The following is a 15,495-nucleotide window of genomic DNA, read 5'->3' as shown; positions in this document are numbered from 1 at the left end:
GGTGCCAAATGTGCATATCATAGAGAGTAAGATACAGAAACATTTTGCAGATTGTACTTATTCCTCCTCTGCCTCATCTTCCCTTATGAGATCGATCGGATGCAGTGATCGGGAAAATCAGAGAAACTCCTCCTCTCATAGTAGGATAATTGAACTTAGTCTTCTCGACCCCTCATTCTAGCCATTGAGTTAACATGCTATTAATGTCCTTTTCCAGACTTCATGTAGCACCTATTTACTATCATGTGTTTTTTGTTATCTCCCATCTAATGTGTCTTTGATGTGTACTCTGCTCTTGGGCTTCGGCCCGACCCTAAGCCATAACCAATGTTGCCCTATTCTTTTCTGTATCCCATTTATCTTATGCAAAAAATACAATAAAAATTTAATGATTAAAAAAAAAAGGAAAGAAGGCTTGACACATCTCCGTCTGTGTGCCTTGCTCATAGTGTACTGTATATACTAGCACAGATATAATGTATAGAAATGAAGATAATGTAGACAGGTAATGTACTTACATGAGGACCCCCTTCCAGAGGAGAACTGCTATTAGGTGTGCTGATAAGAATAGGAGAGGAGTTGCAGAGCTCTGGGAATGGATTTGGGATGTCAGGTAGTGACGACGATCGTAACTCCTCATCTCGTAATCGCCTGCAATGCAGAAAATATGGAGGAAGAGAGTTACTAGCTGACTTGTACAGTTTCTGGCAAAATTTGAACCTGTTAAACAAAAAAATATAGCAATTGTTATTATATGTTAATTTAACATTATAGCTGACAAAGGGGTCTATTTACTAAGCCTTGGATAGAGATAAAGTGAACAGAGATAAAGTGCCAGCCAATCAGCTTCTAACTGCCATTTTTCAAACATAGCCTGTGACATGGCAGTTAGGAGCTTATTGGCTGATTTCCCCCCCCCCCCCCCCCCCTCCAACCAAGGCTTAGTAAATAGACCCAGAGACTGTTGGGAGCTGTAGTTTTATACTAAATGCTTAAAAATCATTTGATTGGTTTGATTTGACTAATACCGATGAAAGACACTAGGTAATATCAGCAGATTCACACTTCTATCATATAAATGGCAAATTATAGTTGTCTGGTACTGTATATAGGAACAAGCAAAATGGCATCACACTGGTCTTTTTCCTGCTTTACTGCTGATTTATTTTCATTGTTTTAACTGCTGTTTTAGCTCCACAGTAAAGCTGGCCACACATCTACAGATTATCTGTCCAACCAGCCAACTTGTTGATCGGTTGGAATGAAAATCTGGTAAGGAATGAAAGCAAATGACAATCAGCAATTTGCTCCCAAACGCCGGAAAATGGACAAAAACTGTTGTTTGAACAAATTGTTTAGATCAACCATTTAACAAACTTGTCTGACGTCCATTTTCATCTGTTTTCTGGCATTTAGGAGCAAATTGCTGATCATCAGTTACTCCCATACCTTACCAGATTTTCATTCCAACCAATCAACTAGTTGGCTGGTTGGATGCAAGTTGGTCTAGTGTGTGGCCAGCTTAAGTCTCTATTAAATATATACAGTATAGTGTCAGACTGTAGCTCCGGTTGTAGCTCCATTCTCTGTAGTGAGATTACAGCAGATGAAATTACAAAATGTGTTATTCCCCTGTATTCCAATTTCCACCCACTCACCAGCGGATGTAGTGAATTCCAAATACGGCAAGCAAGTAACAGCTGATGGAAACAGGTATCCAGATAGTAGCCACCAGGATCCAGGTAGTTTTATCTGCTGCTCGCTACAGAGATAAGTGTCAGCACCGCTACTTATTATCAACCGGAGCTACAGTCTGACACTATATATATTTAATACAGACTTAGGAATAAATTTACTGAGTTTTAAAAGTGATGTTGCCCATAGCAACCAATCAGATTCTACTTAACATGTAACTAGCACCTTCTGGAAGATAATAGCTAGAATCTGATTGGTTGCTATGGACAACATCACTTTTAAAACTCACTTCTAAAAACTCTCACTTTAGTAAATTTACCCCTTACTGTGGAGCTTATAGCATATTCACCACTAGGACATATCGAGAGAGGGAAGGATTCCAAATTAGGTGGACTCTCCTCTCTAGTCCCCTGACTTTTTACTAATTATAGCCCCTGGTCACTCAATTATTACTTTTTTTCTGGACATCTGCGCTTGGTCCCTGCAACGGCGTTCAAACGCACTGGCACGCCTGCGTTTCGCCGACCACCCCCCATCCCACCCCCAAACGGTACTTCCTGTCAATCACTCTGCAATGGGTCTGTGTAGTCACAGTCCCGATCGCAGTGGAGTGTTCGCACACGCGCACTGCGATGTATACGCATGCACAGAATGCAACAACTGGCCGATTGTATGCGTAATCGCAGTTGCGATCGCTGCTGAATGAGGCCCATTTTTGCAACATTGATTATGTTTTTATTTGATGGTTATTCGTAATAAATAATTCTACTAAACCTTGAAGCGGGTTGGGTACGGGATCCCGGTGTTCAGAATACAGACAGCGGCATCCTGACAGTCAGAATCCCAGCCCAATCAGGTAAGTACTAACCCACCTTTCCCGCAGCCTAACCCTCCCCCCTGCATCTTAACCCCCCCCCCCCCTGCAGCCTAACCCTAACCACTCTCCCTAGTGCCTAAACCAGAGGTTCCCAAACACGGTCCTCAAGGCTCCCCAACAGTTCAGGTTTTAGAGATATCCATGGTTTACCACCTCTGGCCTACACCCTAACCTTCCCCCATACCCTAATACTTACCGTCGGGATGCTGGCGGTTATGATTCTGATGCTGGGATTGTGACTGCTGTCGAGATTCCGGCGCCCGTATTCTGAGCGTCGGCATCTCGACTGCCGGGATGGTAACTATATCCCCTTGGAGCCATTAGCTTTATCTTACCTCTAAGTGCTGTTTATTTTATACTAACACATTAATTTGCAGGGCGCTAATATTTAAAATAATGTATATCAATATATTTATTGCACAAATTAATTTTATAAAGCTGCAAAAACACCTCTGAACCTGTGTAAGGTCACAAAAAAAACTATAAAGCCAAACACTAGAAAATTAACGGGTTTTGATGTATATAAAAATTACATAATAATGCTATTCAATACTATTACCAAATATGGCAGAACCAAATAAGATCAAGACACCAGAATAGTTTTAAATATATTTATATTAAATAATCTAATTCATAAAAAATAAACAGCATACATATTCAGGTGTACTATACACTATAACATTCTAAAAAAAATCTGCACAATTATATGTAGAGGTGGGTGTGTCCAATAGCCGGTTCTTTTCCTCAATAAAATGTGAATGGAGCAAAGAATGTCACTTTAAGATCTCACCACATTAGACTGTAAAGGTAAGTTGTTTGAGTGTCCGCTACTCCATTTAATAAGCTCTGGTTCAGGTGTATTTGGAGCCCCGTCGGGCCAAGGTGTGCAAGCGGTTCTCCTGGGCAGTAATTTTGTCAGCCTGTGACAGCCCTTCACCACACTGCAGAAAAAACACTCTCCTGGTTTGCAGGTTAGGCCAGTCTATGTCTCCATCTTCTCTCCTCTTTAAGGTGAGTGCTGAAGATACAGGGACCGGCCACACAAAGTCCCACCAAGTAGCATATCTAATAAGAACAGTCCTCTGGCCGGTTTCGCTCCCTCCAATGGAAGCTGTTTATTTTATAGTTTATTAATTCTCCATCTATAGTAGTCCCTTGATCTCAGTGAGCTAAATATACTCTTTGGTACTCAGTTGCTCCCAAGTCTTGCTCAATTTTATAGTTTTAGATTATTAAACTGATGTATACAAAGAATATACTATAGACTAGAACCCTGAATTTCACACTGTGATTATAAAATAAGGATTAGTAACTGGGCATAAAAAAACAGAATAATCAGGTGTAATCCTCAGTAACATGCAGCAAATAGTATATTACAAAGGAGTCTAAACTGTGGTCAGGGCAGGCGACAGCCAAGGATTATCAATACAAAAGGTTGAGATCAGTTAAGGAAACACACAAGAATAGAATGGAGTCACAAACAGTGTTGAGGGCAGCTGGCAGCCCAAGGATGGTTAAAAATAAACAGGACTGAAAATCCAACAGACAAACAAACAGAAACAGAGTACAGTGTCTAAGAAAGCTAATACTATTACGTCTGCTAACTGCCTTATAAAGTTACCTGGAACCTTTAAAAAAATGTCAATCAACCCAACTCTCTGGTGCTGATCAGTGATACTAAGCACTGTTGTATAAAGGAAATAAAGTGATGTCAGTGGAATTGTCCTGTTTGAAGTAGATATGGTATTAGGGGGTCAGGTGCGCTCTTGCTAAAAAGGGATGGTTGTTGTAGGGGGTGAGTGTGGTGGTTGTGTTGGTGTACCTTGTGAACAATGAACAGATGACAGACAGCAATGCGGGGCCAAATAGTTTATTTAGCAAGCAGAATGCTGCTCCAATATGGTCCTGAAGGGAGGGGAAGTGGGTGGGGGGGGTAGGTGGACTGGCTTGGGGTGGGAAGGTAGGTGGACCCTTTCAAGGATTCTTGACCAGCACTTCTTCCCTGCTAGACCTTTGGTCAACAGTCTTGTGAGCCTTCTGAGAATGTATAGGTACCGTAGCAGTTATATATTATATAATATATAATATGTGTATTGTTCGTTGAGAATCCTGTTGTAGGCGGCGTCCCGCATGGTGGTATTCAAAGTTAATAAAGTACTTACCTACAGGTAGGTTTTTGAGGCGGATGGTGCGGCCGAGATGTTTATGGGTAAGTTGTGTACTTTTCTTCCTGGCGTACTCTGCTGGTTGGAACGCAAGTGATGCAGGACGCTTCTCGTTGGAAGGGGGTGGACTTCCCCGGTATGTAGATGTGCCCCACGAGACCATGGGGTCTCGGGGTGTCTTTATGCTGTGGTCGTACACGCGGTATGCGTGGGGTCTACACCCCCGTGTGCCTTAATCTGCCACTGTTTCTATCCCAACCTCTGTTCATAATTCACCTTCCTCTTATCTTACTCCACCTTTATCAACGTCCCTAATGATTTTCTCAAAGGCAAATCCAAAAATAATTTAACCTTATTTATGCTTCTGCATTTCTCAGTGGCCTTCAGCAGTGTGGACCTTCTGCAAACTATCCACTTCAAAGGACTCTCCTGCTTTGCCTACTATATTTCCATTGGTACCTATTCTGTCTCTTCCCCTGGCCGTTTCCCCTCCTCTGTCTCGGTTGGCCTCCCTAAGGGTCCATTGTCACCTTCCCCCCTCCCCCCCTCGATCTGCTGCCTGTACAGTTCCTCCTTGGTGATCTCACCAGCATGTTTTACATACAATACCACTTCTATGCCAATGATATACAGTCAGGTGCATAAATATTGGGACATTGACAGAATTTTCATATTTTGGCCTCTATTCACCACCACAATGGCTTTGAAATGAAACAAACAAGATGTGCTTTAACTGCAGACTTTCCGATTTAATTTGAGGGTAATTACATCCAAATCAGGTGAACAGTGTAGGAATTACAACAGTTTCTATATGTGCCTCCCACTTTTTAAGGGGCCAAAAGTAATGGGACAAACTAAACAATCCTAAATCTAAATTTCACTTTTTAATACTTTGTTGCAAATCCTTTGCAGGCAATTACAGCCTGAAGTCTGGAACGCATAGACATCACCAGACGCTGGGTTTCATCCCTGGTGATGCTCTGCCAGGCTTCTATTGCAAATGTCTTCAGTTTCTGCTTGTTCTTGGGGCATTTTCCCTTCAGTTTTGTCTTCATCAAGTGAAATGCATGCTCAATCGGATTCAGGTCAGGGGACTGACTTGGCCATTGCATAACATTCCACTTTTTAGCCTTAAAAAACTCTTTGGTTGCTTTTGCAGTATGCTTCGGGTCATTGTCCATCTGCACTGTGATGCACCGTCCAATGAGTTCTGAAGCATTTGGCTGAATATGAGCATATAATATTGCCCGAAACACTTCAGAATTCATTCTGCTGATTTTGTCAGCAGTCACATCATCAATATATAAAAAGGGAACCAGTTCCATTGGCAGCCATACAAGCCCACGCCATGACACTACCACCACCATTGTTTTGGATCATGAGCAGTTCCTTTCCTTCTCCATACTCTTCTCTTCCCATCACTCTTGTACAAGTTAATCTTTGTCTCATCTGTCCATAGGATGTTGTTCCAGAACTGTAATGGCTTTTTTAGATGTTGTTTGGCAAACTCTAATCTGGCCTTCCTGTTTTTGAGGCTCACCAATGGTTTACATCTTGTGGTGAACCCTCTATATTCACTCTTGTGAAGTCTTCTCTTGATTGTTGACTTTGACACATATACACCTACCTCCTGGAGAGTGTTCTTGATTTGGCCAACTGTTGTGAAGGGGTTTTTCTTCACCAGGGAATTAATTCTTCTGTCATCCACCACAGTTGTTTTCCGTGGTCTTCCGGGTCTTTTGGTGTTGCTGAGCTCTCAGGTGCGTTCTTTCTTTTTAAGAATGTTCCAAACAGTTGATTTGGCCACACCTAATGTTTTTGCTATCTCTCTGATGGGTTTGTTTTGATTTTTCAGCCTAATGATGGCTTGCTTCACTGATATTGACAGCTCTTTGGATCTCATATTGAGAGTCGACAGCAACTGATTCCAAATGCAAATGTCACACCTAGAATCAACTCCAGACCTTTTACCTGCTTAATTGACAATGAATAATGAGGGAATAGCCCACACCTGTCCATGAAATAGCTTTTGAGTTGATAGTCCCATTACTTTTGGCCCCTTAAAAAGTGGGATGCACATATAGAAACCGTTGTAATTCCTACACCGGTCACCTGATTTGGATGTAATTACCCTCAAATAAAATCTGAAAGTCTGCAGTTAAAGCACATCTTGTTTGTTTCATTTCAAAGGCATTGTGGTGGTGAATAGAGGCCAAAATATGAAAATTCTGTCAGTCCCTATATTTATGCACCTAACTGTACATGTCCAATCGAGCTATACACTACTCTTCACATCTTCAAATGTTTTCTGAAGACTCAACTTTTCATTCTTACTAGCTTTTCTCCTAGCTCATCTCACCCCCGTCCCATTCCCCCACTCAGTGTCAGCCTCTCTGTGTCCTTCTCCCCCTCTAGATTACTTTAGTTCTTCCAAGCAAGGCCCTCCTTCCTTGTGTTTTATTGCCTACACCATATAATCAAGTCTCTAGCATTGTTTGCCTGCCCTACTATGTAACTCAATACTATATATTTACTGTGTCATTTTTTGTTGTTTTGCAGTATCCCCATTGAACATGTGCTATTTACACCATAATTGTTCTATATTAGTTACACAAGAGTCTTAAGCTGGGTACACAGCACCAACGGTGAGACCCAGTGAAGCTGCGACCAATGTAACAATACATCACGCGCAACGTATGTACTGCACAATATTCTGTATTGTGGCGCAATATATCATTACATGTTGCATGTACCTACACTGCATCGTTCATTGCATCATCCCATCTGACATGCAGCACAGCAGACGGGACAATGTGATGAACGACAGCTGGGAACCCACGGACTGGGTGTACACACTATGCGATGTGTAGTTGTGTACGATATTTATATAGTTCTAATATGCATTGAAATGATGTAGCGTATGACACATTGTAAAGTGTGTACCCAGCTTTACATTTCTACTCTATCCTATTCGGGTACCTACTCCTTCCACTATGTAGCTCATTCTGGGGTAGATGTAATAAGCCTTGGGGAGAGATAAAGTGGAGAGAGATCTAGTACCAACCAATCAGTTCCTAACTGTTATTTTTAAAACACAGGGCGGGATGTACTAAAGGGAAAAAATGCTGTAAAACCGCACTTTCCATATGTACAAGGCACCGGAATGCATCTTTTACCCATTAGGTAACGCCATCTTCAGGTGGCGTTACCCAATAGGAGCCTATGGGCTTCTTTTCGGGACGCCTCCCCTGAGAGGGATCCCTCCCAATCCCCTCCCCACGGCAGGCGCAGAAGGGCACCAGAGGGACTTCTGGGTGTTAAACTTGGAAGTCCCTCTATGCCAAGGCATGGAAAAGGACAGCTCTTATTAGGAGAAATTTTCATCACATTTCTAGGTACATACCGTGGTAATCACCCCGGTGAGAGGTGGGATGTACCGCATCACGGATACAATACTTAGTACATCCCGCCCACAGCCTGTAACATGACAGTTAGGAGCTGATTGCCAGGTACTTTATCTCTTTCCACTTTATCTCTCTCAAAGGCTCAGCACATCTCCCCCCCCCAATGATCTGACTATCTACAGGTTGTTCTATCTCCACTCACTCCACAGCTAGGGAAATATGGCCAAGAATGAAGACTGATTACATAACAGTGATCTGACCTAATCATGCAGATCTGTCCTCATACACTTATCCTTTTGCATCATATGGCGTGAAACACGGCGAGATTCCCATGCTGTGGACTTTATCCTGAATCTCAGCAGACTGATCTGCCATCAGAGCGGCCGATTGGTAAGCTAAACACACTTACCCGCTTGATATATCTGGGCCGAAATCACACTGGGTGAGCATTTAAATGTGCCCGTCCAGTTGTGGTGTCAGTGTCAATGATCTCTGCAGTGCGTGTTTATGTCTGGTGGGCCCTGTAGCCAGTGTACAGGCGGTCGGCGGGTTGCCTGTACACACATGCAGATATATTGGCATCGGCTGTGCTACAGGGCCAAGCTGATTTGTCTGCGAACTACGTCATTCACAGACATATCGGGTGTGCACATCCACTGATGAGATATATAATTTGTCGATCAAACAAACTATATATTGATAAGTATATACCCAGCATTAGTTTGCATATAGTGTACTAGGGGCCTTATTCAGTACCGATCGCAATTGTGATTGCAGCTGCAAATCCATATGAAACACAGCTGCTATCGCTTGCCAAAGCTCAGCTGGCATAAAGACGCCCACTGCTGCAATCTCGCTCTTCTGGGTAAACATCGGTACCAATGACGCACATCGGCCACTCACGCAGCATTTACAGCAGGTCTGACAAACTGCAGACACTAAGTCTCCTCGCACGCAGAGGGTTCCCAAGCTGCGTATGCAATTGCAGTAGCTAATTTATGCACGCCCAAAAAACAGACAGACACGCCTGCGTTTCTGCAATCCACCCCCCGTCACCACCTAAAAATTCTGCCCGTTACTCACTCTGTGATGGATTCCTCTGTGCGTAATCGCTGTGCGACCGCTGCACATGAGCAGTGCGGCTTATAAACATGCGTGATGGCAAACAATCGCATGATATGCGTCCGTAGTTGCACTTGCGATTGGTACTGAATCAGACCCTAGGATTATTTTTTTGAGTACTCACTGCATGCGACGAGTCTTGCAGTTTCTGCAGCTGGCCAGACCTGCTGTAAATGCTAGGTGATGGGCCGATGTGCGTCGATGGTACATGTATACGCAGAAAATCGAGGTTGGACTGATATGAGAAGGCAGCAGTGGGCGTCCCTATGCCGGCTTGTGTTTTGGCAAGCATTAGCATATTTTTGCAGCTCCGTTCCATATGCTACTGAAAGGCCCTAGGTACATAGAGCAATATTTTTGCATGGCTAAGTCGCAAAATCCATGGCGAGCTAAACGGGGCTCTTTGGCTCTATTTGAGGAGAGATGCATGTATGTGTACAGACTTAAGGGATAAAAGAAACTTCTAGAATGCTATTCAAGTCAATTAGTCGAGCCGTTCCACGATGTGCATCGGCATGTATATCCATTTATTACCCTTGGAAAACCGTTCTTATTTATGTTTACACCTCTTTGGGATGCAACAAAAGTGAGCAAGGCATTCCTGTCCTAATTTCCCACATAGTGTTAGCGAGCAAGGCTGTGGTTAATTGTATCTTCCTCTTGTAATGACAAGACATTTTACAAATAAAGTTGGAGGTAGTAAGTTTTAAAATGCAGGACCGTAACTTACCCCCATCTGCCGCCCTGTATTAGTAGTGGCTGTGATCTTTTCACATCTACAGACAGCAGGTCAGCTTTTTCTGTGTGGACCTTGTGGGATGCGAGTCCATGGCTGGTGCAGCCCTCCCGCTCGTATGGATTGTCCGGCGCTGGACTGTGACTGCTCTCCAAAGCCTCCAAGTCCATGCTGCCCCCTAGAGAACAGAGAAGGTTATTCATCTCCCAACATTTATGTGCAATTTTGAAGTCACTGGGACAAGAAAGATTCATATTGGCTTTTATAATAGATGGCAATCTCAGCATATTGCAATACTTTCCAGGTGTGATTCTGCCTCTTTGAAAACTACCTAAAAAAATATTACCTACAGTATAGCGTCCTTCCTACAGCTCACAGAAGACCATAGATAAAACAGTTGTCATGGTCTACAACCCTTCAGATATGACTCACAAAGTTAATTCACTCATTTATACTGGTACTAGTTGGTCTTAACAGAGACATATGGCTCATACGAGGAAACCTAAGCTAGTAATGTAGTGCCTGATCCATTGTGACAGATGGACATTTTCCATGGGGCTGTGCCTTTAAGCCACTAGGTTGCTGTTTGTCTTTTACTTGTTGGCATGGATTCTGCTTCTTCAGCTAATTTTCTTTCCACGCTCTGACCTGCACCCGACCTGGTGTGCTCCTCCTTCTGGGTTTAAATTGTAACTCAGAGGGAGGTTGGTTCTTTTCTGATACCTGCATTATTAACACATTCAGCACAGAGGTGTGGTTGGGAGTAACTTTCATACTATAATTATCTTCTAAGTACTTTTATAAAGTGCTTTGCTCAGAATTGTTAGGGTTATGTGTTGTTCTCCTTACTATATACCATAGATAGGCCAGCTGTACCTGTTGTGGAACTACAAGTCATAGCATTTCCTGCCATACTGAGACTTGTGGCTCAGTATCAGCAGGAGTGCCACAGGCTGGCAAAACTACCAAGGGACGCTTTCAGCCTGTCCAAAATTTGTATTGCGTTGAGTTAATTTTTGTGGTCTATACATGACCCTGTCTCCCTGTTTTATTCTGCAATTAACTATTTGTTAGAGCCGTTCTGCAAGTCATATACTGTAAGTTAAGTTATTAAAAGTGAGAATATCAGTATAATGGATGAAGACATGTTGGGGAGCATTATACATTAAAGGTTTGCTATACATCCACTCTGCATCACAATGATCCTGGGAAATGAGCTGCTCAGTCAGGTTTATAAAGTAAAATATTCAGAATGTTAATAAGATCTGTATACTGTTTTATTCATTATAATTTTGCTTCCAGCCTTCTATAGTTATATAGAACAAAAATAAAAGTCTAATTTTCCACCTGTTACTTGTTCTGAAATAAATATACCATTTTTACTTTTTTCCTGAAACACAAAGGGGCATATCCAATTAGGGGTTTACCGCGTGGGAAAAAGCTCTGGGTTTAATGTCTGGAGATATACAATTATTCTGCATTTTCCCTACATGGTAAACACTGAAATAAATGCTGGAATCTATGGGTTTCCCTGTGCATTTTATCCAAGACAGTGCATTTTAAAACTGACTTTTCCTCTCAGCTCCTAAGGCTGCGAGGGAAAATGCACCCTCCTGGGGCTTAACGCACAGGGCATTGGAAGCTGTTTTAATCGGTCAACGCTGACAATTAGCCAAGGGGTAAATTAGATATACCATGAAGTCTTGTTTTTAAAGTGGACCTAAACTTAATTCAGTTTTACAATCTATACCTCACCAAAATATGATGAGCTCTCTGAAAGTGGGTAGAGCAGTTCCCTGTATAATTTACACCAAGGGTATTCAACATGCATCCATCCAGCTGCTGTGGAACTACTCAGCCAAGCATGCCCTGCCACCGTTTTAGAATGCCCTAATAACAAAACAGTGGCAGGGAATGCTAGGATGTGTAGTTACACCACAGCTGAGGGCCACATGTTGGCAAAGAAAGATGTATAATGAATGCTTTGCTCTGACTCTGTCATTAGTCAAAGGAAGTTAAAAAAATAAATCAATAAGCACGATCCCTGCAGCATACATGATTGCTATTAGGCCAGTCTATCCATTGATCAATGTCAGTAAAGGTAATTTGCAAAGTTGCAGTTGCCACAACACAAATACAGTTCTGCACAAATGCACTTATTTATATGTACATGTAATGCAGCTTTATATAAGAAACTTAGCTTTAGGGGTGCAAAACTTTGCACGTTCTGAAGGAAAAACTGGGCTGTCTAGGATTGGTGGAATATTGACAATGCCCCCATACATGAGCAATGGATTGGGCCAAATCCGCCAATCCCCAGATGCTGGGGTCATGGCATTGTTGAAATCCATCATGTTGGATTTCCCTGATCTGTCGATCACGATCAAAATATAATCATGATCAGCAAATCGGGAATTTTTAACATGAACAAAGTCACTGATTCCCCAACGGATTGGTCGGCGATCATCGATAGCAGCCATGACCAATTGGTGATGGTCGATGGTCGCCACGACCGGCGAATCAGCGGTTCCAGTTAGATCTGGGAATTGGTAAAATGGCCGCCTGATGTATGGGGACCTAAGGGGCAGATTTACTATGCCTCAGTTTTTCAAAGCTGCCAATGATTGTCAGACAAATGGATTTCAAAGGGCAATAGTAATTAAACAAGCCTGATTTAGCGTTAATTACTATTACCTTTGAAATCCAACACTCAAAGCTTTTGCAAAAGTGTGGGTGAGGTAAAAGGGGATACTTCTTCTCACACCGGCAAAGTAACGTCCTCGAAGTCGAAGGTAAGCTGGCTGATATTATATTGTGCCGGTTATACCTTCCAGATGCACCTTAAACAGGAAAGTGCATTTCTAGGACCATTTCTTCTAATTAAATAAATAGATGGTAGAAACACATTATAAAAAGTTGATTTCCATTCACTCTAATAGATTTATTTAATGAATGAAGCAGTATTTTAAAAGAGAAACAAAAGGTTACATTAATAAAACGACTGTTCCAAATGTTATACAGTAGTAGGCTTCACCTTGAAATGATGTTTTATTCTTTGCATAACTTACTTACCTTACCACCAACATATTACGCAGTGCTTTATAGGTAATGTTATTTTAACCATCAGTCTCTGCTCCAATTGAACATTGCGTGCGTGAAGGTACATTAGAGTAGTCGCAAGTAGCGAGTATTTATTCACTAAGTAAATGACAATCGTAAATGACAATCAGGGAACGTTTGAGGGTAGTAATGGGGAAGGTCAGCTAAAAATACAGTCGCAACCGTTTCGGGGGCGTGTCACATCCCGCTTATGCTATCCCTTACGCAGTAACACATAGCTCCCGCATGTCAGTTCCCATGGATTTTTTGTGTGACCATAGAGTTGACCTGGGCTGCTAATATCGAATGATCTGCAATTCATGCTGCATCTTTGTACGCAGATTTTATATTGCAAAGATGCCGGTTGGCATCTCAATAGATATCCCGGCAGCTGCAACAGGATCATAGCTGCGGTGGCATTAGTGTACATATTTGGATCAGGCCCTTACTACCTTATGCTAATGTCAGTATCTGTTCAACTATTGCGGCTGTTTGTGTATGTAAGGGGACACCTGTGACTCCAATTGATTTTCCGCAGACTGAGACAACATCATCATTAATATCGGCACTTCCACCATCCCCATGCTAGGTGCAAGACATGCCAGAAACAGGCTGCCCTTTGCCAATTTGGAATTGCATTGAGTCTTTGATACCCTCCCATGACACTCCCACGTGTCATGGTGGTTACATGTGAGCGCTTTGTGTTTACAGATACACTATATAGAAGCAGCAGAAAGTAATATCAAACAGGAACTTTTTATTTCTGTACAATCAGGATCAAACACATGCTGATTACTTAACATGCTGGAGAGGAAAGAGGGAACACCTTCTTCCGAGATTTACGCTAATGCAATCGCAACTGAGATCTCTCACGGATCACAATTACTAAAATATGCTTTCCTTAATTATTATTACTCAAAAATGCCTTCCATAGCCTACCTGAGCATCGGGACTCCCACTGCTGCCAATCTCCGTAAATATCAGCACTGAGTAAATCTCAGAATCAGGCCTACAGTCTGGATGAAACACACACCTAGGGATGGCCAACACCATTGACTGCTAACCGCTGATGGTTTTCCCATCGACGATGGAGATCAAATGGTTCCTTGTCATTGATGGCACAGAGCCCCGTGATGGTTTTTGTTCTCCTTGGCACTGAGACAGAGCATACTGTAGCTCCGCCCTGATGCAACCTGCTAAGTCCACACCCAACTCTGATTGTTCCACTGCCCGTTCAGTAAGAGAGCATGGATGACCATTGATGAGTGAAACCATCCATGATTCCTATCAATGGTTTAATACCATTGAGGTTAGCCACCAATGATGTCTATCGATGGACACCCCTAAAACATCTCCCCTCCTAGTTACTTTTTTTTAATCTAACTTTATCAGCAGCTGAACACTGATGACATCTGTAGACTAAACACAATTGAACGCCTGTTTGTCTGCCCCTCCCCATTAGAATGTAAGCTCTCATGACCAGGGCCCTCTACCCTCTTGTGCTTCTCCTTACCTTTACCTTCATCTACTCCTCACTCCCCACTTGGTTGCTTACGCCCTGTTGCTTATTTGAGTGTTATCATCTCTAATGTAGCAATGTATATAAACCTTGTCCTGCTATGTATTGTACTATAAGTCACCGGTTTCTTGTTCACTATTTATGTAATTTGTAAGGCGCTGCGGAACACTTGTGGTGCAATATAAATAAAGAATAATAACAATTGAGAGCAGTTGTTGCAATATCAAAATGACACGTCCGTCATCCCCACTCAACAACTGTTCTCAAACCAGTTTCATTTTGTATCTTATGTCCGCAAACTTTGGTCTTGAAATGGCTTTGTCAAAACATCTGACAACATATTTTCAGTGCCCCCACTGCTTGTCTGTACTGTTCTTGTAAGAGATCATCTTCTCCTTCTAATTTCAGATATGATGCTGCCATTGGTGTCACACTTTTTGCTTCTGACATTCCAAACTGCATGTTTTTGTGGAGGTACAGTAACACTGTAAGATCCCACATCTGGAGCTGTTTGAGAGATCCCATCTCTTCATCAGCAGCTTTAATCCATTTTCCTTTTCATGGGCAGGCAGTTTCTGCATCTCTTTCCAGGGCTCAGTTTGTGGTGCTGTACAAGCAATGTAAGATATCACTTTGGTGTTATACTCTTGTTCTACCTGACTGAAGGCAAGCATGATCTTCCCTCTTCAACAATAACTGGATTATCCATAGTAACTTCAATTGCACTTTCCTCTTCCTCTGGTGGTTGTTTTTGAACGTGTTTCTTTAAAGCTGTTCTGCTTGTGTAGTTTAATTAAATGAGTAATACACTGAGTTTTCATCAATAACACTTCTGTTTATTTTCACAAGGTTGGTTTCTTTAAGCAGAATTCTGTAAC

At 42.2% G+C, this 15,495-nt stretch overlaps 1 protein-coding gene across 2 annotated transcripts in view; it reads right to left on the bottom strand.

The window, feature by feature from the left end:
- The window catches only part of GRB7 (growth factor receptor bound protein 7), a 119,754-nt gene that overhangs the window by 26,076 nt on the left and 78,183 nt on the right, over window positions 1-15,495 (bottom strand). For both annotated transcript variants that reach the window (XM_088474722.1, XM_088474723.1), the window contains 2 exons: window positions 9,994-10,177; window positions 519-651 (listed from right to left, as the gene is read on the bottom strand). In XM_088474722.1, coding sequence (XP_088330848.1) covers window positions 519-651; window positions 9,994-10,177 — 317 coding nt within the window. The remainder of the gene's footprint in view (window positions 1-518; window positions 652-9,993; window positions 10,178-15,495) is intronic.

This window comes from Taudactylus pleione, unplaced genomic scaffold, assembly GCF_031769625.1.
Source record: "Taudactylus pleione unplaced genomic scaffold, aTauple2 ptg000155l, whole genome shotgun sequence".
In the NCBI taxonomy this organism is placed as follows: domain Eukaryota; kingdom Metazoa; phylum Chordata; class Amphibia; order Anura; family Myobatrachidae; genus Taudactylus; species Taudactylus pleione.
This window is presented reverse-complemented; position numbering and strand designations above follow the sequence as displayed.